At 39.1% G+C, this 27,648-nt stretch overlaps 1 protein-coding gene across 5 annotated transcripts; it reads right to left on the bottom strand.

Annotated features, from left to right (window-relative positions):
• Positions 1-470: 470 nt before the first annotated feature.
• SOCS6 (suppressor of cytokine signaling 6) lies at positions 471-27,648 on the bottom strand. 5 transcript variants are annotated; one of them, XM_075494291.1, is made up of 4 exons: positions 26,775-27,437; positions 20,560-20,727; positions 19,126-19,283; positions 471-2,328 (listed from the first exon to the last, which is right to left on the bottom strand). In XM_075494291.1, exon 4 carries the CDS (start codon positions 2,201-2,203, stop codon positions 599-601), a length of 1,605 nt encoding a protein of 534 aa, XP_075350406.1. In that variant the 5' UTR covers positions 2,204-2,328; positions 19,126-19,283; positions 20,560-20,727; positions 26,775-27,437; the 3' UTR covers positions 471-598. The 5 variants fall into 5 exon arrangements, 4 of the variants coding, with proteins under 4 accessions (XP_075350406.1, XP_075350405.1, XP_075350407.1 ...); XR_012774407.1 differs by lacking the exon at positions 471-2,328 and adding an exon at positions 10,756-11,570 and having other exon boundaries at positions 19,209-19,283; positions 26,775-27,648; XM_075494290.1 differs by lacking the exon at positions 19,126-19,283.

The following is a 27,648-nucleotide window of genomic DNA, read 5'->3' on the forward strand; positions in this document are numbered from 1 at the left end:
ATGTTCTTATCACACAGCTCTGTCTAGAAGTTCTACATTAGGGCATATCTCTATAGAAATTTATAATTAAGATACTAGGAAATTGTTTTTAACACAGATGTAAATTCTGTAATTTAGAATACCAGTATGTTTTTTATCCACAATCATTTTTTTTTAAACAGGCTATTTTAAAGGAAAAAAAAAAAATTCCATTCAACAAGTTTCATTTGACTTTTACTTATGGTTGAATACACATGAAATGTGCTTTCAATGCATAAAAATCACAGTGGATAGCAGCAAAGGACTTGGGGGAAATTAAGGAGAATTTGATCATTCACATTGTGATTAATCTGCACATTGATGAAAGATAGCTATTTCACACTTCTAAAAATAAACTTGAGATCATTCTTTCCAAAAAAAAAAAAAAAAAAGCCCCCCAAAATACACAAAAACCCCCAAAACAAACATAAATCCAAATGCATTACTTTTACACACAAAAATGAAATATTTTTTATGGCAGCAAAAGATTTCGATAATAATGAAAGTCTGTAAACTGTAATTCAATCTCTTTTTCTTGTTGTTGTTCCCAAAGTGCAAGATGCAAGATTCCCATAAGCTTTCAGTAGTGCTTTTCCTGTAAATAATCCTTCATTTTGTTTGGCAAAGGCAGTTTCTGAATCAGGTCTATTCTGGTGTACTGACGTATTACAAAACGACACAGGTATTGTAAAGAACGCACCTGCATAAACCGAGATACCGGATTTGTCAGTCTCACTGGGTAAGTTGCAGATCCAGGCAGTCGGGATCTTGAATAGCAGAAAGCTCCATTTTCAGAGTCCCTGATTGAATGCTCAATTAAGTCAACTATAGATGTATGTCCCTCCACATCTGGTTGTTCATAAAAGCTAAATCTACCATTTGAGTGTTCAATTCTAGTGTGAAGAGTTTTTCCATGGGAACGAAAACTCAAACTTAAAAGATAACGATCATCAGAACTATCTCGAACGAGAAACGAGCCATCAGGCACATTAGCTAATTTTCCCTCTGCCTCCCAACGTGTAATGGGACCCCAGTACCATCCTTGTTTTGCAAGTTTTTTCAGTTCTTCTGTAAGACTTGTCACAACCATAGGACCACTGTTCTGTACAGAATCATAAACTCTTCCAACTCCAGGGGCAGTGTTAGGATCAAAATTCAAATGGCAGCGCATACTTTCAGCCACGTGGGCATCTGTGCCATTCAATCCATTGAAGTTCCTTTGGATTTGATTATTCTGCATTGGAGGTAGCAAAGGTGAGAGTGGAGGGACATCGCTGTGATTAACTCTTGGGCTTTGCAACATGACTCCTGTGGTACCAATCAACAAACCATTCACCGTCTGGTCCACAAAGATATCCGGTGCAACGACTACATCCTGATCCACTTGGCTCTCTTCTTCATGGAAAGCATTTCCCCCCACTTGAGAAGAAACAGTTGAAACTTCCATGGGTGAGGAACTATCCAGACAGTAACTACGTGATCCTTCCAAAGGATACATTCCCTCATCTAAAGGCACAGTATACTGAATGTAGTCCTGAGGCATTAATCCAATAACTACAGGCACATGTTCATCAATATGAAGATGCAAGTCCCCATTCTGAGATTCTGTATTTTTTAATGCATTGTTTTGTTCCTGGAACACGTTGTCTGACTGCAAGTCATGGAAGTCCTTTCGAACGCCATTCAGTGCTGGGCTTGGATTAGAGGAATGGACCAAGGCCTTGACTTTCACTTCCATTTTGATGCAAGTCTCTTCTGAATTTGTAGGTCGAAGGGGCCACGGAGTTGGACTGTAATGGTGATTACGGAGGGAAGTGGATCTCAGAGGTCTTTGAGCTCGCACATCTTTGAAGGTTATTGGAGCAGATGAGGAAGAAAAGGTGTCATCATCTGCAGAGCTTACAGATGGTGTGCTGCCTTTGCCTTTCTGTTTTTGTTTTGCTGAAAGCCTCCTTTTTAACGTACCCATTAAGCTTTCACTTTTTGATCTATTTTTGCCTCCTTTTTCATCTTCACTATTGACTTCACAGCTAGCCAATTCTTTACCATAGCAGCTGCCAAACAAGGAGTCATCTTTTCCAAATTCACTTAACGATGGCTGCTGAACCACTACAAAGTCGCTTTCATCTTTACTTTTATTTAAGTTAAAGGACTTGCGAATTGTTTTGAGACTAATTTTCTTCATTATGACAAGTTACCAAGTCTGGCTGATCAGCAGTGCTTGTGGTGATATAGCCCTAACACATGCAGAGCAGCTTCTGCTTCATTTATGTGTTTTATCCAGCCTCATTTAACTTCAAGAGCCATTTCCTGGAAACAAATAAAAACAATTAACTTCACAAAAGAAATATTTTAAAAATTGTCCATAAAGGTTTCCCCCACTCCAAACAAAACAGAAATTGCAGTACTTAAGTAACAAGCACCAAATAAAAGTAAATATAGAGAGCTGATTTGGAAACCAGTCAGGCTCCAAAAATGAATCTGCTACATCTGCCTTGGAGTTTTCCACAATTTTTCTCTGCTTTTAGCATGCTATTTTTTAAATATACACACACCACACCTATAGGCATATATATATTTAATGCACATACATAAAATTTTCAAGCACAGAAACACCCTTCTCTTTCAGAAGGCTCCTATAAAAATCCCCACAAAAGTAACTATAGAAGATAAAACTATAGAAGATATTCTATCTGACAGGATTCCTACATACAGATTAAACTGTGATTAGTCCTAAAAACATGGTCTTACAAGGTCATACTTCCTTTACACAGGAAAGTTAAGCAATATTCAAATAGTTACATAATTACAGGAAAACTAACTCCAGTCAAAAAATAGAGAGGAATTAACAGCAAAGTAGCATCTGTTTAGAGCACACCACAGAAGTCCCCTCCTGAACTTCTATGAAAGAAAAGTGATTTCCAAACTCTGTTTTAGGTATAGAGGAAGTCACATCACAGGCTCTCCTTGCCTAGTACTATTAGAGCTTTTCTTCCTCCAGTACTTCTGCCAAGTGGACACATCCGCTCAAGTCCCAGTCAACTCCTCCCACCTGGCATCTTCCAGACTCATGTACCCGCCCCCTCCATAAATTTGAATTTTCTGCTTGTTTTTTTGTTTGGGGTTTGTTTTTTTGGCTTTGGGGTGTTTTTTGTTTTTGCTTTGTTTTGTTTTTTAATTTTTAATGTCAGTTAGGCCTTCCAAAGCAAGCAGCTCTGCAGAGAAGGGGAAGAACAAGAAGGGAAAGAGAAAAGAGGGAAGTTGCCACTGCCATGGAAGTAAGTACTACAGTTAGTAGTAGCCATTTTTCCATGTACCTGCAAATATGTGTTATGTTAGCAGCACAAACTGCAGCAGCAAGCCTGGCTCCAGGCTAAGCATGGCAAGCTGGAGGAGTCTAAGAATCTTTCAAGAAATCTTCCAAGTTTGGGGGACTGAGAGGAAAGTAAAATAGCCCTTATGTATGCACTTCCCACTTTTCTCCCATGATACCACAATACAAGCAACTGAGAAAAACAGTACAATGAACCAAAATAAGTTTTATCAACTAAACAATATGATTTTCTTAAATAACCATTCAAAAATTGCATAAAAGCATGTATGGAGAATGATTACTGTAATCAAACAGCAGTCTGTTGACTATTACTCTTGTCCAGCCCAACTTTTGTGGTCCTCAGGTACACAAAGGCTAAAGGATCTCATCCAAAGCAAATTAAAAGACAATGCAAGGCATCTAAGGATTCTGAACTTCAAAATACCTTGAAAAATTTCAAGTAAAGCCCTGCTGCTGGGGGGTTGAACACTGTTCTCATAAACAGTAGAAACACTAAAGTTTGATTTACGTGGATTTGTACCCTAGTCCTATCTTCAAATTCCCTACACTATCTGCATCACCCTACCTCAAAGACCTGTTCCGTCTTTGCCATAACCTCTGACATTTCCCAAGTCCATCTTTAGAGTATCTTCAGCTCTTCCCATTTCCTTTTCTTAATTACCAAACTAAGCAGCACTTTCCTTTCCTTTCTCTCAACAGGGAGAAATAAAAAGGTTTCTCTTCTGCCTGTAAACTGATTTACTTGCCATCAGCAAAGAACAAACATGCCCAAAAAACTTGTTTCTTAAACAAAAGACTAAGAAACAACTCTTGCTATAAACGAATATTAAAAACCTTAAAAAACAGGACCAGTATTTTATTAGACTTTCACTGCTTATTTTCCACTTTTAACATGACTCCTGTGGTACCTGGAGTCCTGACACCTTAAAAAACATATTCCACTCACACAATTTGAAGATGATACCGAGACATGTGTATGTATTTTCACAGGCTAAGAGACTACTTTTATTTTCCTTTTCTTATGACATGCAGAACCATAAAATTTCATGTTTTAAAATACTGATATTTAATATGAGCTTCATATGTTTGGAATAATTGGAAAACATGAAAATACTGAAAACCAAACACGAGTAGAATACATTTAGTGGGTTTTATATGCCTGAAATCTAGTGTATCAGAATAACTGACAAAGTACAGTAATTAAGAAAAAGCTAGATAGATAAAGGGAGATTTACACATCAATTAAAAGTAGACTTAAAATGCCTTGTTGACCTTCTATTCCTAAACCATTTGTATTTTGCCACCTTACCAATTTACAGTACTCTGTTCATCATATGCAACTAAATGAACCTATAAAATGAGTGAAAATATAACTTCAGGATTCTATGCTGCTCCTAAACTGACAAAGTCAGAGTGTTTGTTCATTTGATAAATTTAACTATGCCTTTGTGTATGTAGTACCAGAAGCCTGGGAACCCTCACATTAGCCCCACTTGTGAAATCCACAATATTCTCCAACTGCTTCTGACTGACATCTACAAGCTGATACTATTTCCACTTTACCAGATAGGTTTCCCCATCCTTGTGGGAAGTACCTCATACTGTTTGCAATTCCTAACCCTAAAAAAGCAAGCATGAAATAAAATCTGCCTTCTAAGCTAGGGAGAAAAATAAAAGAACTTTATCACATTGCTGATTGGGGAGAGAACATATATAGAGTCCCAAAATGTCTGGTTCACCGATTTTTTTATTGGTGTGTTTCGAAAGAATTAGTTACCTAAAATTTGACTGAAGGAACTATGTTTCTTCAGCTTCTCCATAACTAAAAGACTAAAGAAGTCACCTGAAAGATTGTTTTTTTATCACATACTAGTCTTTCTGTATCAAAATGTGGGTTGTTTTGTTTTCATTTTTGTTTTGTGGTTTGTTTGTTGTTTTTTTTTAACAAATGAAAATCCAAAAATCTAAAAATAATCTCAACAGATAAGTCTCTATGGCAGCATATAGAGAAGTCAAAATACTTTGAGTGACTACTGAGCCTGCTTGAGCAAAAAAAGTGTTTTACATCTGTCAGCCTACCTTAGTAGCCAATATCTTTACCAAGTAAAATGCATGATTGTCCAAATGCACGACTCATTACTTCTATCATTGTAACATTTCATATAAAGAAATAATAAAAGTTTGAAGTTCAAATATAAACCACAAACAATATGCATATATCCAGAAGTCCAGCTCATTCATCCAGGAAGAGACGATAAAATCTAGTGAATGACAGTCCGGGTCAAAGCTCTCTGAAGTAAACTAAACACACCTACAGATGAGAGCAAGCCTCTAAACATATGAGAACCACACTACTTTATGACACCTCTTACACATATTTTATCCAAGACAGGAGAAAGCAAATATACCCTGAAATCAAATACCCTAACTGATCCAGATACTCTTCTTTCTTTGCACATACTTAAAAAAATACCAGTAATTCTGCATTGCATATTAATGCATTTAAAAGTGCTGTATAAACAGCCCTCAATATAAGATACACGCATACACTTGCAAGTGTAGAATTTTCCACTGGCTACATCTAGAAGAGCTGAAACAGAAAAGCCCAGCATGCACCCCTTCCTGGAATACATTAAAATGAGCTACTCAACTTCTTCACAACCCTCAGCACTGCAACAGCTTCGCTAGTATTTTGTACTAATTATGGCATCGCTGAGGTCTCCCACTGATGTGCTCTTCCAGTGCCATCTGCTGTACAGCAAATTTAGACAGCCTAACTAGAGACACCTCTAGAAATTCTGCTGGCAGGTATTTGCAACTATAAACAGACTCTGAACGATGCCAATGTACTCCCAAAGCCTGGTGGCTATGTACACAGACATACCTGAAACACACAGAATGAAAACAGGAGATTAATCAGATCCAGAAAGAGAATGAGATGTTAACACACAGAACACCACAGAGTGTCAGGATGAAATTCTGACTTATGAACTTTCATCACAAATTCTGCATCTTGGAATCTTTAAAATTATGCAGGTTGACAAAACACAGGCCTCCTGACAAAAATTACCTGGACTACCAGATTACTACCCAGCAAACACCATGGTCCCCTTTCTGTTTATAAAAAAATCATCAAAACTAAATTTGCATGCCTCATTTTGAAGTGAAGAACAACATGTATTAATCACATACAAATGTGAAATTATTACTGAAGAGATCTGAAGCTAAAACTTTACAGGCTGCTTCTTAGAAATCTGAAGAGCAGGTCACGCAATCATATAGTAGTTTCTATTACAGTGGCCAGCACCGATTTATGAAAAACTATGAAAGCTTTAAAAAGTTTGTGCAAATCTGGTTTGAATATTCAACACTTTATAGCAGTTTCAGTTTGATGCTACAAAATGGTTTTAATAGACTATAAACACATAGCTATCTCAATGCAGTTTTTGCAAAAGTACACCAACAAAAAGTTTCATTATTTATACGGCCTTTATTTGTTTCTTATCTTTTTCACACTTTTAGGTTAGGTGTGCTCATTTCCAGAGACAAATACTATAAACGATGTTGCCAGAATACACTACTACAGAAATAATACAGCATTAAGAGTTGGGACAGAAACCACCATACTAGAAACAGCAAAATACAACTCATGGTTGAACAAAGAATTGGCTTTTAAAAATTTTTAATAAAAATACCATCACAAAAATGGCTCGGGCCTATTAATCAATGCTGCTTCAGATAACTTAGACTTTCCTAAAATAAATGTTAATCTGCTCATTTATTTCCACAAAATGAAAGAGTGGAGCATTAAACTTGATTTTTTTGAAACCACAGCTGCATTATGCCTGAGAAGTCTGGCTATCCATTAGAAATATATAATCTTTATTCTTATACTGAATCATAGTAAGACTTAAATCAATTACAACTTTGAGTTAAACAGACCTTGCTTCAGAACATTTGGCACAACCGTGCATGGAGCTAAGGTAGACAGTTAGGGAACAATTGTGAAAAATAGGTATCTGGAGATTTAGAAGTTCCAACTTGACAAAAAGAAAAAGCTTTTTCACCATGAGGACAGTGGGGCAGTAGAAGATGTTCCCCAGAGAAGTTGTGCAGTCTCCATCCTTGTAGGTTTCTAAGATCCAACCAGGTAAGGCCCAAAGAAACCTTGGCTGATCTCAGGGCTGAGAGAAGCCTGGACTTGAGACATCATGAAGTCCTTTTCAAACTCAATTATTCTACAATTCTATGACTTTAAAAATTGCGAGCTGTCTTAAATTTACTTAAAATTATTTTTAATAAAAATTCATGTGTGAAAATATCTAGGAACTTAATTTCCAACTTCAATGCAGTACTACAGATTTGTTAACTATTTCTACTGTTGAGCAGAACAACATTCCGCTTATAAAGAAAATGTAAAAGCTAGAATTAACTGCAAATGTTGTACTAGAGAGTGTTTTTCTTCCATGGAATCATAGCACATATACTTCAAATTTATGGTATTTTTAACATTATTATTTTTATTTAGAAAATCACTAAAAATACCTTGAAACTGAAAAAAGTTTCTGCATTCCTGGGGCATGGCAAGCACCAGTTTTTCACTACAGTCAGATAATGAAGCCTAGTCTAATTATCTGCAGGAGTATGAGGTGTTATTCCCCTGCTGCCTCCAAACTTCCACTGAAATATAGTCATGAATTACTTGGAAGAGTGTTTCAACAACAGCATCTTAAATAACACAGATTTCAAGTGCTATATTTTGGAAATTCCTAAATATCTAAATTTATTGCAGAATTCCTAAATCTACCAATGCAAATTACTAAAAAGTTGTTGTCCATACCTGTTCCCATTAATTTTACTTTAATATTGAACTCTGTATCACTAGAAGTTATTTCTTCAAACCAATAACAGAAAATATTGACTCAAGATATTGCCTTCTATGTGCTTGTAGTTTCAGTCTGTATGAGCACAGAAACTACACATGAAATACTCATTGAGTAAAGAGAGATTAAATATCTATTTCAAACACCATCAGTTTCTGATAGAACATATATACTACACAGCAGCTTTCAGCTTTCTCACTATACATGCCATTAGCACACAGAAGATGGTACGATTTTTCCCTTCCCTGAACTTCAAGTAAATTCCTACATTGTATTACTCTGTAACATGAAGAGTTTTTAAATGAAGGAATCTAAATTCCACTGCATACTCTTATATCTCGAAAACAACAAAAAAGGTAGACGGTTTTAGTAGTGGCTTGCTTGGTAATTGATGAACACTGTACTAATATAAGATTGCAAATTTTATAAAAGCCTATCTTCTCCTGCATACCGCACAACTTCATATAAAGCTGGAACAAGGTAAAAAAAAAAAAGCTCATCTGACAGTACTTTGTACTCTTAACAATTCAGACGTACTTAAAGCCTCGTATTTGTAAGCTAACTAATTGAAGACCTGGACACTGTGTAGATGTTATTCACCACAAATTTAAACTTCCACCCTCTAAGATTCGAACAGCTGAGGAAAGTACTGTCTAGAGACTGATATAATTTAATAGGTATTACACAGATTACAATTTAAAACAGACAAAAAACCGCAACATTAAGTCATGTCATCTCTTTTTTTTTTTTTTTTACATAGCTTAAAGGGAAAACGGTCCATGGGCACTAATATTCTAACACCATGCAGAGTGCAAAGTAATCCTAATCACTGTTAGCCACCTTTAGCAGAGAATAAGCAAGGTATGCCTTTGGTAATAAGCAGAAAAGTGGGGTAAAATAGTAATGAAAACTTGACAAAAAGGGATTTTTCTTCACCACCATTAGTGGAATTAACTGTATGCAAAACCAGGAACAGAACCATTGAAGAAGTCCGAATGCCTTGACTGCTCACCTCTGGCCTGCTGTTGAAAAAGGATGTCCCTTAACATCTGGACTTCCCTGATTTTTTTTTTTTTTTCTTTAAACACACTACTTAATCCATGGCTGCTTGCAGCAAGTCCTGTTCTTCTTTCCCATATTTGGTTGCAGGACAGAATATTTCTATCTGATTGGTAGTTTTCCTCTGGGGAGTAACTGAAGAGTGTTAAATGGCATCTTTGTATTACAGTTCATCTGTGTATATACACTCTTGTAACTACAATAATTTCATCACTACAATAGCCAAAAACAGTTACTAGCACTAACAATCCTTACCCAAGGTTACATCTCCCTTACACAAGGACAGCTGACTGGGATGCATGTCTGCTCCCAAGCTACCACAGACACACTAACCTGGTATATTAAACTGAAATCAGCACCAGTTGATATCAGCTGGTATCAGCTCAAGAACACACACAGCACCATGAGACCAGTATTGCTGCTGGAGTAGGAAATTCTGGGGGAGCTGGGTGGATGACAGCCAGAACAGTAACCACTTCAGCTACTCCTGCTACATCTCTCACCAACTGGGAATCAACACCCAAACAGGGAACAAAGCAGACTGTACTTTTTATACATTTACTAAAAGACTGGCACAAGTACCACTTTCATCACTTTCTTTCAAGCAGACATCTGATAACAAAGTATACTCCTAACAAAATTTTTCAAGCATGCTGAAAAACTACAGGGAAAAGAAAGCCACAATTTGGCTCTAAGACCCTGATGAACTAACAGTGAGGGGAAAATGAGCAAACAAAAATAACCCAGCAGATCAATGTATGCCAAGTCACTGAAAGAGAAAAAAGTGAAACATTTTTGCCGAGTCAAATGGGAGAAGTCAAAGAAACCTGACATGTAGTCCATGTGCATTTGTTTCATTGCAGGAAACCACATCTATTGAGTGCAAATAAACCTTTGTTTTTCACAGAGCTGTGCAGAAGCAGATGAAGAATGAGAATAATGCTCAGTCAGGCTCAGTTTTAATTTCTTGCTATTTTACAAGTCTGCAGCAGCCAGCCTTACAGCAGGCTGCCTGTCAGCAAAAATTAAGTTTAGCTTCATAAGCAAAGGTTAGATTTTCTGGAAGATGATGTATGAGAATTCCTTTCTGAGTAAGGGTCTGTCCCACCTCTCCATCCTGACAGAAGGTGGATACATCAAGATGTTACTCCTCAGTTGTAAGGTATGGTGGCACCCTCAGCATGATAACAAGGAGGACTTTATGCTTATCTAAGATACTTATGCAATCCTTTTAAACCTTAATACAGTTATGTTAGGACTCTGAGAACAGTTGCAAGACTGCAATGCTGTACAAACCAACTTCTCATTTAGCAACAAGGATCAACATCATGTTCTGTAAAAAGGAGTAATTTTTTAAAAAATTTTGCTACAAGATTTTTGTAAAGTTACCTGTAGAAACCAGTATATGATTTACAATAATAAACTGCCTTTAGCAAGGAACAGATTCTGTGCCTACTTGTTTGAGAACAACAAAAGTGTTTCAAATGAATATAGTGAAAACAAAAGGAAGAACGGGAAAGACGTTCAATAAAAACAACAAATTTGCATTTCTGTGCTTCTTTTTATGAAGAAGTATGCACAAATGCCTAGATCTTGGAACATATGTTGAAAAGAGCATCACTTATCTAATTGTATGGATGCAGCCACCAAAACCCAGTTCTAAATGGAGCTTGTTTCTGAATCCTGATGCATTTCAAAACATAATTTTAGAAATGCTCTCCACCCGTTTAAAGCATACACCAGAAAGACCAAAATAATAAACCAGACCATTCTCTCAAAGTGATTTTTGTGGTCAGCAATAATCTGACCATTCTTTTAATATTAGTGACTAAATGACATAATTGTGAGAAACAGTTTTCCAGCCCTTCCCAAAAAAGGAAAGAAAACACTTAGCAGACATGCATCAGCTGAATATTACCACTTCATATTGACTTGTATTGATGTTGGTTTCGCTTTCAAAGTTTATGTTGGGCTACTTCAGGCTAGTATTTCTACAGCAAGCAGAGAAACACTGTCACTGTGTGCAACTTCCAAAACACGAACAAAGCCAGCTGAAAAGGGCCTGCTGCTGACACATATTTTGATGAGGAGGCATAAAACAGGTACCATGAATGATCTTTCCTACAGTGCTATCAGAGCAGACATGCAGCTTCTCAGGCCAAACCTCTGCCACCAATCAACTCCACAGTACACGGGGCATGTACCAAACGGGCAATACAGAAATACACCACTCAGTTAATACGTGTACGTGCTTGTCTGCATCCAGGAAAATAATGCTAGAAAAGAAAGGAAGAAACTGTGAGGGGAAGGAGGAAAATACAGGAAAAGTAACAGAAAGAGAAGCCTCATACCATATTTCTGCTGAGAATTATAAAGTTTTACACAGGATCACCACATACTTCACTATACTACTTGCTAGTATAAACACTTTTTTTTTTAATGTTGCCATTCTCCCTAAATTATGGGCTGTTAATTTGTTATAATCATCCTGCTTGCTTCTGCCTGTCCAATTCATCTGATGTGAAAATGAAAAGAGAGGAAGTAGCATTTATGTACTGTAGCACCAAGCAAGTATGACTGATAATGATAATTATGCTTTCCTTAAGGTGCAACATGGGATACTCTCTTCTTGAGGAACAGAAATGAAAAACCTAAGCAACACATAAGGAGAGCTATAAAGTCACATTCACAGGAAAAAAAAAAATGAAAGTTAAACCTAACGTTTATTTTCAACACCTCATTAGCCACACTATCTAGCCAACATGTGGCTTCATAGCACATATTTGTAAAACTGGTATCCTGACCAGCAAGTTGTAAACTGCTCACCTTCCCACTTCCATTTATGCTTATCTGACAGACAACCAGAAACATATGTAATTGGCCTTTGTTCCTACAAATAATATTCACCTGGCATCAAAGACATGCAAAAACAGAAAAAAGAAATCTGCACAAATTATTTCAAGGTAGTACAATTACTTTCAAAATATCCAGAGAAAAAAAAAAAACTTTGTAAAAATATCCCAAAAACTTATTAATTAAGAACATGCTTTTCTTCAAGCAACAATCCAAATTCAGTTATCTAATCTATACCACTAGTAACAAAAGGAAGATTGTTAAACTCTAAAAGAGAAATTTATTCCACACAGATTTGTCTAACACATACACGAGCTGAAACAAGTTTTTAAAACAGACACTGGTTTGAAAATTCCCTATACAGAAAAAGACGATTCCCCTTTTCCACCATATCAAGCACAGTCATGTTCTACAACTGGACGACCTGCGCTTGAAGTAAGATTCTTTTTCCTATTTTTCAGCTTCTCTAGAAGGCCTGAACGAATGGCAATACACTGCAGTCTTACACTGCTCTTGTACCTACCATTCTGCTTTGGATCTCACAACTGATGGTGGTTGCAGCTGTGGCTTCAAATTAACCTCAGCTGGGTTAGTTTCTGACTGGCACTGAATTACCCTTTAAATTCATATGACCAGGTAGGATCTCTGAGTTCCTTGCAGCTATCACTCCCACCACTTCTACCATGCCATTTTCAATAACAATAAAAGCTTTCTTTCATTAGAAGATAATACACCATCCTCTCAATTTAAGCTAAGATGTAGCAATCCTTTATAATGCAGTTAACCCTCTATATAAATGGAAGGATTAAGTGGACTCATTTATGGTCTGAGGGGAAAGAGAGCACAGTGCCTTGATTAAAGAGAAATAAAAGTGGAAAGATCTTTCCCACAGCATCTGTACAGCGTTCATACATGGAGAGAAATCTCCAAGCATGCCGAGGAAGAAGCAGCAGTTAATAAGGACATTCCTTAGAATCACAGGGAGGAAGGGACTGGTCTCTGGTTTGAGACTTTTTTCACTAAATTATCAGAGAGAGAAATACAATGTATTTGCTTACACCAATGCCACAAAGATTCCACCATTCTCCAGACCATACAGAAAGGTTTAGTGTCAATAGTGTATAATACTTGCCTTGTGTCAAGGCATTCAGTTGCCATAGAACTCAAAGATTTAATAAGTTTCAAACCCACAGAGACTCATACTTCCACAGTTTTGCTTTTTTATGCACACTAAATCAGTTCGTACCTTTAATTTCTAATAGTGGAAAATTCTGACAGAATACAAACATCGACTACTGATATTATCCTCATTCCCCAGGTGTGCAATGTGAAAAAAAATCTCATTTTTGTGAAATTCACATAGATTTCATTCGTTCTTTTTTTATTAAAGACACTAACATTTTTCCAAAGTAATAGCCAATTGTTTTACTACAAATGCACACCATTAACACAACCATAACACACATATAATATGAAAGTATATGTACCCCTTCAGTATAATACATTGAAAAAGAAATAGACGTTCAGTGAAATATGAAGTACCTGGGATGAAAAGGCATTGGCTACATTTAAGTAATAATTACTTTTAGTCAATCAAGGACTTTCCAATCCTTGAAATAACAACTACTAGATAAAACACTGTAATATAGTATCTCATATAAAGTACAGGCTACTACTCAAGAAACCAAGTTACCTATTCACTCCTCAAAGTTCAGAGTTAAACTCACATTCAAAGACTATAGTTTGTTTTAGCATTACTTCCTATAGAAACAAAGCTCAACCAAGCAAGGCTCCTTCTGTCTGCATGCCCTGCAGCCCCTTCAGGGCTGCCCAAGGAAGTTCTCAAATAAGCAGATAGGTCGTGTCTCAACTGAGGGAGCAGCCATAGCCAAAATTCATGTATTCTTATATATAAAAAAATCCAAGGCATGGACATTTCTAGATACAGGAAAAGCTTTCTCTGGAGCTTAAAAGTATCTCTAAAACCAAGAAGGAAAGTGGAATGAAACAACCCCATTCCTCAGAGACAAGTTTCTCAAAACTGTTTCATTGTATCAGAAAAAATGTTTATCTCCAACCATCAAGATATCACCTATGTTCATTAGGAGCAAAAGTGGTTTGATACTGTGATTTGTTTTTCATTTCTGATGAGCAGTTAAAAAGAGAAAGGCTTAGGTGACAGTTTTTATATCACTGTGGTAAGAAATCACTAGCAAAAAATACTAAAAATTAAAAACATTTTCTATTTATCTGTCCTGGTTTTGGCTGGGATAGTGTTAATTTTCTGGTTAAACCATGACAGTATCATATTAATTCAAAATTTGAGAGTCTTTATTCCCGAAGTGATCAGTAAGTTCCACTAGCAATTTTACTTTCTTGAAAATGTAAAAATATAATCACTAAAATAATCATAGATAACTTCTATCAGTGAGTAAAATCCTTTGTGTTTTCCCTCTTGAACAACAGCATACTGAGAAAAATAATTTTATATCCTTTACCTGAACTATTTATATAGGAAACATAGTAGATAATTTCATTAAGGTTCAAAGTTCAAGAACTCAAAAGTTGACAAAAGCCGGAAGAGTTGTCGGAGCAATTCTCTTCTCTTTCTTGCTTCACATATGGGACAAAAATGTTTACATTAATTCTACTCTCCACCACCCTTAAAATTTATGGTCCCATCATTTACTTACAGTATACTAATTAAACTCCAAATTCCAGAGCTCACAGACAGAATTATTGGCTTCATTAAGGAAATTTTTGCTGTCTCTATATCTGACACTTAAATGTTAATGCACAGGCATTCAATGCTGTATTGAACACTTCAGAAGCCAGAACACTGAGACCTCAACTTCCACTTTTTTAGACGGATTCATAAACTGAATAATAGGCACCATTATGCCAAATTAAGGTAATTTAATTCAGAAACCTGAATTCTGAATTTTCATAATGTGGAGTGATGGGGTGTGGATGGGGTGGTTGACTTGTTGGGGTTTTGAGTAAATACCTACTTAAATCTAAGATCTCCCCCATCTCACCATGTAAGCATAAGATGGCAGCAGAACCAAAGGAGTGCGACTCCAGTAGTTGACTGCAACAGCAAATTGTCACCCACTGAAGCAGATCACTTAAAGTTTGTGGTCCCTTTCAGGGGTTTGCTGACAATGGAGGAATAAGCCTAACAGAAGACATTGGGTTTCATCATCCTGTGGAGCCATACCCAACCTTTCAGGATACCTTCTATCACTGTCCCCTATTTAGTCATGATTCATCTTCCCGACTTTAAAACTTTACAATTCAACAGATATTTTACGAAGTCTTTTCAGCCCAACTGCTTCGTTTATCAAAGCCGTAAGTGAATGAATCACCCATCTTATAATACGAAGAAGTATCAGGTAGCCAGCTGATGAGTAGAAGATCCATCAGTGGTATACAACTAAATGAGTCAAAAAGATGGGGGGGGTAACGGGACACGACCAAACAAAGAGCAAGATACTAAAGATACAGAGTAGGGGAATAAAAAAACCAAAACCAATTCCCGCACCCCCAAAAAAAACCCCTAACACCCTTCAAGGTTAGTTCCAACCATTAATGAAAGTGCAACCTGCAATGAAAGTAAATTCAGACTAACAAATAGGCCAACAATATTTCCATCCAGAGTTTAAGCTTTATATGACACGAACTCTGAGTCTGCTAAACTGGTGTCTCCAGTGAGGCACAGAGTATTCTCACAACCCCTACCACATTCTGCTTGCAACACAACAGATCTGAGGCTGATGGCCTGCTTTCCAAAAATACAATTCAAAGCAAAGTACATTTTGACAAACTGCAAAGGTCAGAACTACAACCAGTCTTACCTAAAATAGAGATAAAACATCTGATTTTTGTCCAAGTTCAGATTTTTTTTTTTCAGTACCTAAGCATACGCAACTCCAATAAGCAAAAATCAACAGGAGTTGCAAGTACTCAGAGCATACTAGGAGAGTCAGGTTCCTTCAGACTCCACAGACATGAGGACCTTACACTCAAAATGTTATTCATCAAAACCCTTCTTCACAGAGAGGTATTTGAACCCTTCTTCAAATACACAGAGCTACTTAATCTAGGAAGTACCAAAATTTCAGAGGGATTTTTTTTTTTTTCAATTAAGAACTCCTCAGTAGCCCATAGCCTTATTTTCGCATAAAAAAACAGAAGTACTTAAGTGTTAGCAGAACTGTATCAATGCCTACCTCATGGCTACGCCTTCACCTACCTCCTTAGGCATGTTCTAAAACTGTCCATCATTACCTCACAGAATCATGCTGAATAAAATACTGTGGCAATCACTTATTTTTCTGGACATTGTGAGAAAAGTGGATGAACAATCACAGTATCCTTCTGTGTCACATGAGGAGGTTGCACTGAGGGAAATCAAACTACAAATTCTAGCAACTTGGATAGTGGTCCTAGCCATCGTGGAAGGGAAATTCTCACTTATTCTTGATTAAGATACCCTACTGTGCAGAAAAAGTTTCAGATGCAGGATGAATTGGGCTAGAAAGTCAGGCCCAGGTTTTCCCTCTCCAAAGCAGTTGCTTTCTCCACTGGGATGAGAAAACATACCATTTCTAACCCTTCCTTTTTCAGCTCTGTTAGTCTTCTGTAGAACAGCTTTAAAAAAAGGAATAGAAAACTTTTCACACTACAGAGCAGCCAAAAGGCTGGTGTTCAAGGTAGTCCTCTTACAGAAATGATAGAAGTGGAGAATTAACTTGGCTATCTTACATTCTGAATTAGGGCTCTAGCTACCGAGCTGCTACATCCTGTATTTTACATCACTGGGAGATGCAGCATGTACTGCTTGCAGTCTGTATGTGCAAATGACAAGGGAATTTTTAGCTATATACTTTTTTATTTAATTTCATATTTCATTGCAGATAAACTTTGTCCATCACATGGATGCTAGGCCCAATGCCACCTATTATATGGTCCCCAATAAGGAACAGTGACAATAATATACTTCATTCACACACACTTGGGAATCCACTTTAAAGGCAAAAGAGGATTTAATACATCAAGTGTAAGGAACCCACTCTTACATAGTTATATTTGTATCTCATGTCTATTCTGGAACACCTATGCTATTTAACAAGATGCAATTCAACTGAGATTAATATTGGTTTGGTCTAGGCTCCGGTAGTACTCAACAGAAGGGAAAACGTAATCCAAAGCAAAAAGGTTGCATAAATAATGTTATCGTAATAACTTCTTTCCAAGTGAATATACTTCTCTCTCTTCGTCACTGTTAGTAGAAAGGCTTTAACCATACATAATAGTTACCAAATAGATTTGTAACTCCGTCTTCATCGTGCTTTTAAGCACCTGTAGTTTAAGCCTCAAAGAACCACCTCACTCAGAAAAATAAACATGTTCCACGCTGCTTAAGTACCTTACACAGTCTTGTTAGTTATATGCAAATCATAACATTAGCAGTAAGTATTCTAAAAGGAGGCTTGAATAAAATTTTTTTGTCTTTTTTAAAAGAAAGTCCAATTTTTTTTCCTGAAATAAAAATTAAAACTTCAGGTGACTTAGTACCTCATACTGATGAAGAAAGCATACCATTTCCCATTACTACTACATAAGACAACACAGAAGCAACTTAATCTGCAAAGTTAAAAAAATAATTCTAATCCAATTTTCTGAAAAACTAATAGTACATGGAAAGCGATTCATTAGGCTGGATTTATTTGGTATATTCTGAAGTGAGAAAAAAAAAAATCACTTCTGAGGGATACAAGACAGAATTTAAACTGCCTTTCAACAATTAATCTGAAAATAAATCCAGTATTCCTTTTGTTTGAAAAGTCTATTCCCCCACTATTTGTACTTAAGTAAGTGCTTATCATAAAACTACCAGCTTTGATAATATTTGATAAGTACACAAGCTCCTTATTGACTGCATCTTCATTTTGTAAGCACTCCAATCACTATTTTAAGCTCCTCTAAATACAATCAAATTTGGAGGGGCTGTGGGGGGTGGGCACACGTGGGCAGAAGTCTCACTCACTCTTCCAAAACTCTAAGCACTGAAAGACAAGACTCTTAACAGAGCTACTCACATGTTCACCTTGATGAACTGATACCCAAGTAAAACAATAATACAATATTTAAAGCTTCACTACTGATTCTGAAATCAGTTTCAGAATCTTCAGAACCAGAAAATGTGTTTCATACAAGACAGGTACAGAAGGGTCACATACTATCAGGTTTCTTAGGAGCAGAGCACACAAAAATAAGATTGAAGAAGGCTCATAATTCTATCCTCTTTTCCACTATTAGAACTCCAAATTATTGCAATAATTGGAGTTCTATTATTCATATTATTGCAATTCTTTATTGCAATAATTGGAATTGTATTATTATTATTATTATATTATTATTTATATTCTTGCTATCCTTATTTCAATACTGGAAATAGAATGTATCTCCAGCATTTTATTTTCTCCCTTGGACTCCACATGATTCATAAGCTAGCCTGTCAACTGCTAAACAAAGTTAAGACAGTTTTAAAGCTTTCTAAGGGGATACATCCTTAAGAATGAGACATTTGAAAACTATCCTTCTAAACTGTCGCGATTCTTTTAAGTGAATATCCTTCACTTAAAGGAAGTTGGTACCTGTATCAACCACGTACAGGAAGATTAGGTTAGGATAACGGTCAACCTCAAATCCAACCAATTTTATACATGAAATGTCAAACAGTACCAGCTACTGAAGATCAGCCTTTCATGGTCAGTAAAACGGATCCAATCAGTGAAACAGAAAGCAGTTATTTTACAGACAAGCCAGTACAACACAAAGCAGAAGCTGGGGGGGGGGGGGGGGGGAGGGGGAGGGGGCAGGGTGCGAGAGAAAGAGGACTTCTTTCTGTTTAAAGGTTGGGGGATCTTCAGTCAGGTGGGTGCCCAAGAGGAAAGCTCTTCCTCAGAGTACCTCTTAATTAAGCAGCCACCCCTGGAACGCATTCTGGCAGCAGAACCTGGATCAGTTGAGCAGAAGTCACACAGGGCACATACCCACTGGCCCCCCACGCGGATGGCCTGGCTGCTCCTCCAAGGTTTTAGGACCCACTGTAGTGAGTAATCCAAGCTCTGCATTTGGGAAAGTGAGAATGTAAAACACATCTTATTTGAAGTACTCCCCTTCCCATTTTCACTGGCAGGAGGCCCAATAAGAACAAAGAGTAAATTAATTATTTTCTTTATGGTTTTGAGCCTATCCACATATGGGAAACAGGAGACATGGCTGTGCTCAAAGTACTGTCACATATACAGGGTAAACACACCTGTACAGAGAGTATTCTCTCTGTCTAATCTCACTGAATTACTTTAACATTTTGTTTCCCTTAAATCAGAAGGTGAAACATTAAGTAGGTTTTCTAAATTGACAGTCCTTTTAAGTCCAAGGGGTGCTTTTAAGAAGGCATATACATTAACACTGCACAACTAGCACACTGACCAGAATGGGAACAGAATTTTGACTGCATGGGCGAAGCTGCTTAGCCATCTTTTTTATGAAGTCCTAATTTGTCAGAATAAAACCTTTTTATAGGACCATACCAGTTCTAACAAAGCTTATTCTATATGCAAGTTTCTAATTTTGCGACAAAACTAGAAAGACTCTTAATTATTCATGATTAAGATTGGGAAGTTCTTTTTTTCCTCCTACTCCCACACTCTAATCACCTGCAGACAGAAACATCTCACTACCCCAACCAGTGAATTTGATGGAGACTATTTTAGTTAAAGTATTTAGACAGACACTGTTTTGTCCTGATGCACACTGGAAGACTTTTGGGTTGTTTTTGTTTTGGTTTTTTTTTTTTGTAGTGGTGGGTTTTTTTAAATAATGTTCCACAGAAGCAGAAATAATTTTCCACACAGCCCTAAACAATCTGATTTTGCTAATATTCAGTCACAACCCAGCAAAGATTAATTAACTGTGAGCAGACATTTAAATCAATAGGACTGTTCATTGTACATTATGTTTAGCTTGCACATGAAGAATTGGGGCCTTACACTGAGCAACTTCACATCCGTATATAAATTTTCGCATGCAGGATCAAAGATAAAATTTTCACTGTCTATATGAAGTAATATGCTCTATGAGATTTACACAAACTCAAAGCCCTTAAGATAGCTATCTCCAGAGCAAGGTCAAATTTCTGCAGAGCCAGGAGTATAGAAGCCCAGCTGCAAAAGCTAGCTAAGCTTGAAAGTACAAGCACGAAAAAAAGAGAGACAGACATGTACATGCACACAGACTGGTTTTTCTCCTGTTCCCTCTGACATACATTTAAACTTACACACACTATAAATAAAATGAAAAAACGTATTAGCCCAATTTAAAAAAAATGAGGATACATACTTTTCAGTGCTGATACACAGAATTTCTGTTCCTGTTTTCCATGTCAAACAACATTTGAAACACTGCAGATTCCAAAAAGCACTTCTTTTTTAATATACAGGACATCCGAGTCAGTACTGATGTAACAACTTCCCTTCACCGTCTTCTTTTGACCATCACTGGATTAGACTGCAAATAAGACTTCTGTCAGTATAGACTCTTTTATCCCTTCAGTAAGGGACTGCGGAATATTTACATTTACATGTAAGTATTTTCCCATGTAACCAGATTTTTTGCACAAGATCATGCCAAAGGTCTATGCCTAATCCTTTATTACTTCTGAACATTACTTACTACTAAAAAACAGCTCTCTTCCTTTCAAAAGCCAAGAAGAGGAGAAAAGTCCATGTTTCAGAGAGCATTGGATCAGCATTGGTTTTGCCTCTGTTTTCCAGTGAAAAGAGAACAGGGAGGGGAAGGAAAAAAAAAAGCCACCAAGCACCTACCTTACACAGACCCAGACTTAAGATCTTACACATAACCTAGCAACTCATACCTCTGAATGCACAAACCAACTATTCTGGAGTCAGTCTCCTCAGACTGACCAAAATTCCAGCCTGGAAAACTTCCCCAGAGCAGGTTTCACCCAAACCAGTATGCCTGCACAAACAGCTTCTGTTCAGTGAATCTGGCGAGAATTCCTCACTCGCCTGGTTCCCACCAGCTCCTGAACGAAGAGAGTCGACCTGAAAAGCTGCCCACCCTGTTTTTGGAGTACAGCTTCCACAAATCTCATCCTAGGAGGCACACCTTGTATAATCAAAAACCTTTACCCTGATGCCACTCATCTTCATTTCTCTATTTCAATTATTAAACCTCCTAATCTGATACCTGATTATGAACCAAAAGGGATTCCAAGGGTATCAAAAACCATTATTGATGCCAAAAACACAGTCAACATTATAGCTTGTAACTGCCCAGTCTTGTAGCATGTACTGAGGCAAAGTCAGGGAAGAAAAGATTCCCTAAATCAGAAGGAACAAAAAAGAAAGCAAGCTTGACCACTGTATTGAGACATCTTGGGATCAAACATGCTTCGGAAACGTTTGGAGTAGCCTACTAATTTGTTCTCAACCTATTTGAGGAATGCAGGCTGCTTTAGAGAAGGAAAAACAATCACCTACTCAAGACTCCTACAAACTGCTGTTTTAGCACATTTACCAGAGAACGTCAAGATTAATTAAGAATAAAACTACTCAAGAAAAACAGAGATCACACGCTGTAAAACCAAGCCTGACTGGAACCTCATTTCCAACAATTCTGTCATCAAGAGTAGCACTCTATGTATTGTTTTAAGTAATATGGAATATCCTTGAGGAACAATACCAAAGGTATTAAGTCTGCAATCTCAAATCCTAAAATTAACGAATTTATCTGCTAGCTGCATTCACCATATTAACTTAAGACCATCAAAACCTTACACAAGTCCTCTTACAGATCAGTATCATATACCATTCAAGTTAAATGACACAAGTACAGTTGCTGATTATACACTGCACTGGGAAGCAATGAAAAATACCACATATCTGTATGATTTACCTAACAATATGCATAGGTTCATTTTAATTCTTTAATTTTTTTTAACTAGAGACCACTTAACGAACTCTGAAAAGAACACTAACATCTACTATTTATACCTTCACTGCCAGAGAAAATGGCTCTCATCCAAAACTGTTTTACAGCAGTTTACAGCAAAATTATTTGGTGTTTATAACAAAAAACCCACATACTTTACAAACCTGAGATTTTTTTAATAAAACTGCCAACCTATTGCACTTGGCAGATTACAAAAGAAAACAATGTTTCACAGAAGACAGGAAGCCTCTCGTGCTCTTTGTACCCTATATATACACAACAGAAAGCAATGTTTGGAGAGCAGCACCTAGACAGAAATGCCTATATATGGCATCCTTAGGTTGGGGTTACCTGCAAGAGAGATTTTTTCCATATTCCTTCAATAGAGTCTTAAAGTCAGAGGCAGAACAAGTCAGCCAATGTATCTGCACCCATGCTAAACAAATAAAGACTTATATTTAACTTGCATAGTTTTCTTGGCTATGTAGCAACCAAGGAACAATTCTTTTAGGTAACATGTGGCTTACATCCTTGTCATAAATGAAGCCAACTGAGTTCCTCAGTCCAAAGTGTTACGTGAATGGTTAGGGACATAGAAAAGGGTCAATAATTTCCAGAGTATTTTATCTTAATGTTTTCCAGAAGAAAATTTCATGACACATAATAGTTTAATTATTTTTTTAAAAAATAAAAATATCTGAAGATAGGTCCTTAAATTCACATTACAGATACTTATGGATAGCAGTCAGATTTGCAAAACCGTACACCACAAAACTTGCTGAAATTATCTGGAGTTGCAGATGCTTATTGTTTGCATGCCTGTACATGACAAAAGCAGGAGTCAGAAGACCACGAAAACCAGCAGAAGGAAAAATTTGGAGCAACTTCTATTTAAGTGAGCTTAAGAAATCAGAGCGCTAAATTTCTAACACTTTGATCTGAAAGTTTTAATTCTCACAATAAGCAGACTAAGTCAGATTCTGCATCATACTGCCTTTTCAATTTCAGTTTGTGTAGACTCTAGCAAAGTTTGCGTAATCTTCTTGATATATTTGATGTATTAGGCAACACTTTACATACAGTCAGCTTTCCATTTTCATCCAGGGTAATAATTCAAGGCCAGCTTGTTTTGGTTTTAACCACCAGGTGAGGCTGAAGTAGGTGACATGTTTTTGTTTCAATAGCTTAAGATCATTAAGCTACAGTGGGAAAAAAAACCTACTGGAACAAAAAAGCCAAAGCCATGAGTTTTTAAATGTTTGTTTCAAAACTAATGTAACTATTTTTAACACAGAAATCTATCCAACTTACATAGTACAGAGTTTTAATTCAGAAATTAATTATTTCTAGAGGAAAAAGCAAAAATAACAATAAAAGAAGGAATCTACTGTGTTATGAATCTTTATCTTCTGCTGTATCAGAAGCATATTTGAGTGATATGAAGCTGCTTTTTGAACATGGACAATAAATATTCCATTACACGCACAATCTTCTCGTCTTCTAAAAAAACCAACCGCAGCTTTTGTTTTTTTGTTTAAACAAAAAAACCCCCACCATACTGCTGTATGTAACTTGCCATCTGAAATTGTCAATGAAAATTTTCAGGACAGTTTTTTTTTTAAAGGATACTTCCTTGTCTACTACTACTACAAATTTATTGGGAGGCCAAGTCTCTGTCCTAAGGGACAGAGACTTGGGAGCTTTCAATCAAGCAAATCTATTGTCTTCTGAAGACTGATATGTATTTCCAAAAAAATAAGCATACACTAAAATGAAATGAAATTAGATTTTGGTGCAAACATAAGGATAAGGAACATTACCAGATATTGTAATTTCTCTTTAAAAAAAAAAATTAAAAAGAGGAAACTCAGAGTTCTGTATTTCCTTTCAGTTTAATACTTTACACTGCAAAATATACAGTAAAGTTGCATAAGAAAACTCTGTTCTGCTTTTCAATCCCAATCCTATCCAATTTATACTCAATACATTTTAGCATTTACATTCCTAAATTAGATTACATTTACTTTTACACTACTTGCATCTTATTTTCCTCCTTGAGGCACCACAACCACTTGAGCTACCCCCTCTAATTTGTTGCTAACACACATTAAAGCACTATCAACAAAACGCCGAGACAGACACCAGCAGAGAACAGTCTCCTTTCTATCTACTTTATGTTATCACTCACCTCATTGTACAACACGTTGTACTACCCAAACACTACCAAAATAGTGCTGTGTAGGCCCAGGAGGGTAGTAAAGCAATAGCAAATAAGGCACTTGAGTAAGGGATTACCCAGGACTGTGGCCTCAGTTTTGCCAGCAATAGTGTAGCAAATATGTAGCGAACTCATGGCAACGCTACTAGGTGAAGTCTAGTTCAAATGTTCATGTTCAAGTTACTGTATGACTATAGAAGACTTCATAAGAAAGACCAGAAAGAATTAACTTGCTTCCTAAGAAGAACTCTTAATTAAGAGTTCACTCTCTCACTCCACCACTTCACTGCACTAAGGAGAGTTAGGATGTGTAATCTACTTGCAGAACAAAGTGGACCAGTTATCATTTCTTCAAACCGTCCCTCTCTAAGAGTAACCCAAGGTGTTTGACTGATCTGCTTCACAACCTACGATCAAAGAAGCTAACAGCATAGTATAAATTAATATACATCTTTTTCAGATTTCAGTATGTCAAGTTCTCAGGAAGTTTAGTATTATCCATCGTGTCTCCTGAATCCACGCGAACACTTCGATGCTGCACACATGCAGTGCCATGAAGTCACGCTCACAAAAGCTCTGGAAACACCACAGTGCTTCTTCCTTACTACTCCATGGCCTTGCAGCTTCCCAGGAAGTTAGCAAATGCAGGTAGCTCTATATAACACTACATTGTGACCACTCATACTTTTAAGTATTAAGGCTTAATTTCCTTGAATTTTAACTTTAAAAAAAATCTACTTAAATCTCAAGGCTCAGGATACAGGGAATACATGCCTGATTAAGCGTAGAACAAGTGAACCTGCTTTAAGTAAAAGCTCAGTTCCAAACACAGTGCAATGCCACAAACGAAAGAAATATATAATAGGAAGCGAAGACTCCATTCAAGTACTGCTTAACGCTTCATGAAATAACCATTTTGAAAAAGCTGAAATTTGCCTTTCATAAGTTACACATAAAACTGTGAGCTACGATTACCGCCTTACTGCAGAAGACTCCAAAAATACCTACACATTCTCCAGTGGTTTAAAGTCTTCCAGCCAAGCTAAGTAATTTATTTCATAACTATACTGAAGCTTCCATATTTTCTACAATCCAAGGATGTGTTTATTAACATGGGAAAATAGTGCTATTTTTTCCACCCAGAGCAAAAATGCAGATGCATTATTCCTCAAGCACCTGTGCAGACAGCAGCTCTCTAAGACAGAAGGCCTGAAGCAGGCATTTTTTAACTACAGGTGTATTAAGAGCCTGGACATGGCGTAAGCATTCCTGGAGGTAGGAAAGAGGGGTTGGGACCCAGTGGTGAAAGGGCACAAGAATTTAGTAACTGGAAGAGAACCTTTCCCTGACTGAAGTGCATTCTGCAACCGACTCTAACAGAATAACCTACTCTGCAGAAAAAAATGCAATCCAAAATAACATGATTTTGAAAACATGGGGAGAAAAGACAAAAAAATAAAGACACAGTCAAAGCACCTCACACCACAGAAGCATCTTCTGCACCTCCTAAACCCTCAGTGTTTTGGAAAGGCTTTTTTCTTAAGCAAACGGGTAGGCATGGGCCAAGACCAGTTGTTTTCTGAGAGAAGTGGCACCATTAGGGAAAGAGAATGTAAGAAGCATCTTGAAGAACAATAAAAGCCAGTAAAGTTTGGGGCTTTGGTGTTGTTTTTCTGTTGAAGTCAAGTTCTTAAGTGCCACCTGTCACAGAAAGCAGCCTTCCTCTCGCTCGCCCCTTCGAGAGCCCTTGGCGCACCCTCACCTCACGACAAGGCGACACCCGGTGCCCCGGAGCTCCTCCGCCGCACAAGCCCTCGCAGCGGCTGCCCAAACCACCTCCGGACACCCGCCCTGCTGGAGACGGCGACCCCCCCCAGCCCAAAACCGAAGGCGGGTTTCAGGGCAGGGGAGGGGGGGGGGAATCAGCCTAATTCAGCCGCCCCCAATAATAGCACCGGTAGGAGCGGGGTGCGTTTGGGCAGCGGCCCAGGGGAGGAGGGGGGGAGGTCGGCGGGCCCCACCGCCGCGGCTGGCGGGGGCGAGAGACCGGCCCCGGTCCCCTCCTGTCACGGCGCGGGCCAGGCAGCGCCTCGGCGCCCGGGGCCGGCGCTGCTCCCCGCCTGCCCGCCCGCCTTGCAGGCCGCGCCGCGGCCCCGCTGCCTCCGCAGGGCCTGGCGCCGCCGCAGGCTCGGGGAGCCGAGCAAACAAAGGGAGAGGAGGCCAGGGCCAGGGCCGCAGCTCGGGAGGAGGACGGCGGGCAAGCCGCGAACCGCGCCGTCCCCATCCCCCGGCTCTCCCTCCGCCCCACCAACCCTCCGCGGCCACCGGGGGAAGGGAGGGGGGAGACGGGCCGCGGTGCGCCCGTTGCCCCGGGGACGCTCACCCAGCGGAGGCCGCGGTGTCCCGCTCCCGGCGTGGGCCTCTCCCCGGGCACCTCGGCGGCACGGCCCGGCCTGCGCCGGCATCCGGGCTCGGTGGCGAGCAGCCTCCCGGGGCGGCGGAGCGGGACTCACCGAGGAGGAGGAGGAGGAGGAGGAGGAGGAGCTGGCGCTGCTGTTGCTCTTGCGGGGCCCGGCCCGGCCCCGGCTCCCTCCCTCGCCGTGCCGCCGCCTCCCTGTTCCTGGCGCCGCCGCCGCTTCCTCCGCCTCCTCTGCCCCCACCCCTCCGTCCTCGGAGGGGCGCACGGGGGCGGCGAGCCCGCGATGGCCGCCGCCTGCCGCAGGCACGGCTACGGCTGCGGCGCCCGCGCACAGCCCGGCGCGGGCAGCAGGGCCCGAGGCACCCCCGCTCCGTCCCTCCGCCTTCCCGATTTTCCTGGTTGCCCCGGCCGCCGCCCGGCGGCCGCCGCCAGCCCTCCGCGGCCCGCCTGCCCCACAGCGCCCGGCCGGACCCCTTCCTTCCCTGCCCTGCCCTTCCCTTCCCCGGGTCTGGGCGCCTTTCCCCGGGCTCGTCCCCGCTCGGCGGCCGCGGGAGACCCGTGGGGGCGGCCGGGATTCGTGCTGGCAGGGAGGAAGGGGCCAGGGGCTAACAAAGCCCGACCGCCTCCCTTCCCCACCCCGCTCCGGTTTTTCACCGCTCCCCTTGGCTACAGGAGCTCATAAATAAAGTTCACAGGCAGCTGCTCCCCCCGACTTGCTTTGCCGAGGGGCATCGCCTCGCTCGCACCGCACCGCCGGAGCCACCCCAGCCGCTCCCCGCCCCCAGCGGCAGTGGCGGGCCAGGCCTGCTGCGGCCCCGCCGGGAGGCGCCGGCGATGG

This window comes from Mycteria americana, chromosome 2 (assembly GCF_035582795.1).
Source record: "Mycteria americana isolate JAX WOST 10 ecotype Jacksonville Zoo and Gardens chromosome 2, USCA_MyAme_1.0, whole genome shotgun sequence".
NCBI classification, from domain to species: Eukaryota; Metazoa; Chordata; class Aves; order Ciconiiformes; family Ciconiidae; genus Mycteria; species Mycteria americana.